At 32.3% G+C, this 5,617-nt stretch overlaps 1 protein-coding gene across 1 annotated transcript; it reads right to left on the reverse strand.

The window, feature by feature from the left end:
• Positions 1-4,047: 4,047 nt before the first annotated feature.
• Positions 4,048-5,058, reverse strand: LOC149158461 (carbon catabolite repressor protein 4 homolog 1-like). Its single transcript, XM_089433991.1, has one exon. The coding sequence runs from the start codon at positions 5,056-5,058 to the stop codon at positions 4,048-4,050; it is 1,011 nt and encodes a 336-aa protein (XP_089290117.1).
• Between the last annotated feature and the right edge of the window lie 559 nt (positions 5,059-5,617).

Genomic DNA, 5,617 nt, shown 5'->3' on the forward strand with positions numbered 1-5,617 from the left:
CCATTATTTTCCTTCATTTTCCTCCTCACATGCAACATGTGACCTTTCACCTCCTTTTTCTCCTAATTTCCATTATTTTCCTTCATTTTCCTCCTCAGATACAACTCGTGACCTTTCACCTCCTTTTCCTCCTAATTTCCATTAGTTTCATAAATAAATGCACCAAAATACTTTTTTTCCTCTTTAATATATTTTTACAACCTAGAATGCATGTCCCATCACCTGTGGTATTTATATATTTTTACATGGAATTTTCACCAGGGTTGTTACATATTTCCTTGAAAACAAACCGTATAGTTTTTTTTGTAATGAAAGTAAATGGTTTTGTTTGCCATATACTACACACCTAACCTATATGTCGTTAAAGGTCATGGCTTGAGTGCACCATTCCATAAGAAATTGTCAAGCCTACATCATTTATAACTTCCCTGGTATTTTGTACATTGTATCCTCTATTATATAATTTCAAGAAAACAACAATTTTTCAATGTTGAGATGCAATTCAGTTTATCAAGCCCCTGGAGTGGCTGATTAGAATTTCTTACTTTTGTTATTATCCTGAAACATTACCTTATATACAAGAAAGAGAACATTTTGTCAATATGAAAGGTATCTTGAAACCCTGTAATGGTAAATAGGGGTAATGCTTCTTTTCAAATTTAGGTGGTTCCCAATATTTGGCTATAACTCATGTAAGAGTCTTACAATATTCTACTTTGTTTACTGTTTCACAGATGTATATATTAATATTTATTTACAACCTTCAATTATTTCTAGGTATATTTATATATATGTGCTTTTTTTTCCTTATATTATTTATTCATATATTTTTTTCACTTCACTTTGCAGATTTTCTTAAAAAAAAAGGCCCTGTATTTACAATTAAGCACTTAGGAATGGGTACATAAACTTTGTTCTCAGGGAGATTTAGAGAAAAAAATCATTCCAACATATTTACTTATGTAGTTTATGAAACTAAGTCTATCACGAAGCACACGATGGAGATAAGAAGCTCAAAACTAACAAGAATTAATTTTCCCACTAAGCAAATCTTCCCTCTAGCCATTCTCACATCCCACACAACTACCATGACAATGACAATGACCACACACACAATGGAGATAATATGCTCATAACGAACAACAATTAATTCTTCTACTCACCAAATCTCCCCTCTAGCCAATTTCACATCCCACACAACTACCATGACAATGAGAACGCACACAATGGAGATAAGATGCTCATAACCAACAAGAATTAATTTTTCCACTAACCAAATCTCCCCTCTAGCCGACTTCACATCCCACACAACTACCGTGAAAATGACCACACTTGGTCCAATGCTTATAGATCCTAATGATATCAACATTGTGGTTTAGCACAATTATATATATATATATATATAAAATTGTATCAATGCATAAAGGTAAACTAAAATGCCTACATATGAGTGGAGTGGAATGCTACCTAGGGAGAGTCATTGCACACTTTCTAAGAAAAAAAGGAATCATTGTCTTAAAAATATAGGATTATAGAAAGTTCACTTAATTGTAGAAAGATACAATTTAATTTTAGTGATACATAATTTAGTTCTAGAGATAATATCCATTTAACTAAGAACATAATAGGAGAAATAAAAAAGAAAAAAATGCACAATTCTTTCTGTCTATCTAATTTTTAGTAAAGAAAAAATTTACATAAATTACGACACAATTTTACCGTGACTATCAAACAACATCAAGGAACATTTCATTTAATAAGGTTATTTATTTTCCTACCTCAAGTTATGGTCATAACCCTTGAGATGCATATTTCCTTTCATTGCAGGTTTTCATGCGGGGGTGTAACTAAACATGGCTACAATTGGGATGTGATTGGAAGAATGATTAACGAACAAAGTGCATGGTCCTTCACCTCCTCCTCATCAATAATCTCTAGTAAACACACTGCCTTCAACTTCGTGGCACTGTAGAACATGTAATCCAACATTCCCTAAAAATTGCCTCGATGATTTCTGAAGAATGTAGTGAAACGTGGCTCCCCTGTTGACCATAAATTTTCTTCAACAGGTCTTCTATGGGAACATTATATCAGGGATAGGAAAGATAAGTGTTTTCTTAAGGTATTGAATGAGGAAACTATAGTAGATAAGCATTTTCTTAAGGTATTGAATGAGGAAACTATAGTAGATAAGCCTTTTTTAAGGTATTGAATGAGGAAACTATAGTTTAATAGATGCTCGTAATCCAAAATTTCCTCCGGTAAGGGATTCTCTCAAGTTATGGGAGTTCAATTTTTTCAAGCTTAATTGGTTGGGGATAAAATATCAAAAAATAATGTTATTATAAAATAATTTTAACCATTTAGATGTTTATAAGTTGTTTCTTATTAAATTAAAACTTAATTCAGTTAATCCAACTACTTACAAACACATTAAGAAATAATTTTTAATATGATCTAAAATCAAATTAATCTTTGTTAAGTTTTAAGTTTTAGTGTTTTCATTTAAAATTTAGGAGCATGTTGCTTTTATGAGGTAGGAGTACAAAGGGAAAAATAAATTTGGAATTATATAGGATTATGAATAGTAAAATATTATAAAAATAAAGTTATAGAATTGATTTTGCTTTTTTATTATTCAAATATTCCAAAATTTGAGATTATCAAAATTATTTCAAAATTTGAAACTATATTATGAGAGATAAGGGGATAAGTTGTTTTACAAATTCTTTCCATTGTCAACTCACAAGAAGACAAACTAGACAAAGACAACTGCATTTAGTCCGAGCTTTAGCATTTCTCACCTATCTATAGATTTAGGGCTTTCATTTATTTTTTTTACTTTTATTTTAGCAAAAATACCATTTTATACTGTAAAGTTGCCATACTCTACACAATGATTTTAGATGATTATGTTTTATAAGACACCAGGCATAAGAGTGCATCATAATATTGTGTTCTTTATGTTAATGAAAATCGATAAATAAATTTCTAGCTTTAAACATTTTATTGAACCATTAACATATATTTCTTTCAAGGCATTGTCTATACTCCAGAGATAGAGGTGTTGGGTTTATAGGTCAGGTGATTTGAAATTGGTACTTGAATAAAGATGAGAGGATGATAAGGTAAACAAAAAAACAAAAAAAATTCCCTTTTTAATAGAATTGAGTTATTCTCATACACTTTCAACTATATAATTTATATTTATTTATATGGTTAATAAAATATAGACATTTTTTTTAAGATTTAATTAATTATAATATAAAAACATGAAAACAATTATATAGTTTAAACTTATTTATATTGTTAATAAAATAAATACACTTTTATTTTTCTTGAAGTTTCATTAATTGTAATTAAAAAAATGAAAATGATTGAAATGATAAAAGAAAAAAAAATACTAAAATAGATCCAAATCAACTTATTTTTTAAATTGCAATTATCAAAACTATTGAAAAAATTAATAAATTAATATATATAGAATATATTTTTCAGTGAATCATAATGTTAGGATAACATGTTTTCAATAATCAAATTTCTAAATCAAAGGAGAATAATCACACTGTGAGAATAACATGATTTTAAATAATCACATCAATTAAAAATCAAAATTAATCGATGATTGATTCTATCTCATCTCAGCGATTTAAAAACAGAAATTACTCCACAATTTTACAGCCACTAAGAACCAATAGCTAGGAACATTTGGCGCTAGGAACATTTGGCTTCCTCAGTTTTCTATTGGTATCGGTGGCTTTGGCCATAACTCTTCAGTTGCATATTTCCTTTTGCTGTTGGTTTCGATGTGGAGATATAACTAAACTCGGCTGCAATTGGGATATGATTGGAAGAATGATTAACCGAAGGAAGTGCACCGTACTTCACCTCCTCCTCGTCAATTAACTCCAGTAACGACACCAACTTCAACTTCCTGGCATGGTAGAAAATGTAATCTAACGTTCCCTGAAATTTCCCTCGGCTATTACGCGGCTGCCCCGTTTTACTATCCATTTTCTTCAACGCGTCTTGTAGGGGAAGATTGCATCAGGAATAGTTAAAATAAGCATTTGCTAAAGGTATTCTATGACGAACCATGAGTTTAATGGATGGATCATAATCCGAAATTTCTTCATGTAAGGGATCCACATAGCCTTTCGTAAGAAGTGAGTGGGGAGCGCTTCCGGACAAAGAATTGAAGTCCCCACATAGTACAACAGGAATATCGTGGACAAACTTCTCCAAATCTTTGAGCAAGTAGTAGACCTGCCATAGCTTTACATCAGTGTTTTTAGGATTTGCATGGATGTGGGTATTGGTTATGCACAGACGTTCACTAGTCTTTTTTATGGAAAGGATGACATGCAGGGCAATGTTGTCTTTATATCTCAAATTAATCGAACACAAAGTTATCAAGTCAAATTGATTCAGTTTATAAAACGTTGCACAACCATCAACAGTTGGAATGTTGCCTTCTCTCTGCTTTCTCTTAAACATCCCTTCATATCCCAATTTGGCCAATTCTGGATGGAAAAAATCAGAAAAATGGTTCTGTTGTACCTCCTGGAGGCAAATGATGTCAGGTTCGCACTCTAATATTTCCTTCAACAAGTTTTGTCTGCGATTTTCCCAACTGAGCGCGAATGGAGGACAGTTGGGGAACTGCTCTGAAGTAGCATACACGTCTGCCAGAATGTTGTATGTCACAACTCTGAATGATGGACCCCTCAAACTTCTATCATACCTGTCGTTGGAAAGTTGAATCATTCGCCTAGGAACGGGGTGGGGAAATGGAATAACTGGCTCAGTAACGAAAAACCCGTTTCCTTCAATTTCTAGAAGTAATACCTTGCCTTGCGTGTTGGGTTTATAAGACTCGGAGGCAGACAACAACATATGAGTGTTGTTTGGAGAAATGCTTTCACCAACACTATGGACGCAATACCATCTCTGCCTCCTTAAATCCTCATCATCATCCCTGAAATGACCGTCTACCACATCTTTTACCCACAGCGTTATATCAACAATAGGTTCTATGGAAACCCTTTTCAACTTCATTTTTGCCAGTAACTGTAATTCCGCTTCGATAACAGCAACTTCTCCTCCTATGTTCTACCAGCTTTAGTAGCATTGTTACCCCTTTCAAACAAGCTTTCTTAGCCTTACGACTTTGACTTCTTGTGAACTCAACTTTTTAATAAGCCGTACCAGTCAACTTTTTTTTGGTTAAGATCGATGCTCTGCTCTATAAACGGAATATATGGATCCGTGCTTTTACCCGCTCCTCGATAAACAAAAGAGATGGATTAGTGCTGCATAAGCTTTTTGTATATATAGCTTAAATATTTTGTACGTTAAACCAAAAAATCTATTGAACTTCGAGGTTGGTTAAAACGTCGGCATTTGGATAATTTAGGAAACACTGAAATATTAAAAAAAAAAACATATTTTTGAAACGAAGTTTGCAATCTTACTGGTATTTTGGCAACTAATTATATATCGCAATTGATGGGCATTTGGATAATTTAGGAAAGACTGAAATATTAAAAAAAAACATATTTTTGAAACGAAGTTTGCAATCTTACCGGTATTTTGGCAACTAAATATATATGGCAAT

The sequence above is a fragment of the Pinus tabuliformis genome, chromosome 5_2 (assembly GCF_031772625.1).
Source record: "Pinus tabuliformis cultivar Carrire ecotype Pingquan chromosome 5_2, CPIR1, whole genome shotgun sequence".
NCBI classification, from domain to species: domain Eukaryota; kingdom Viridiplantae; phylum Streptophyta; class Pinopsida; order Pinales; family Pinaceae; genus Pinus; species Pinus tabuliformis.

Coding starts and splice junctions, on each gene's coding strand:
- LOC149158461 (XM_089433991.1), bottom strand. CDS start 5,058: ATGAAGTTGAAAAGGGTTTCCATAGAACCTATTGTTGATATAACGCTG.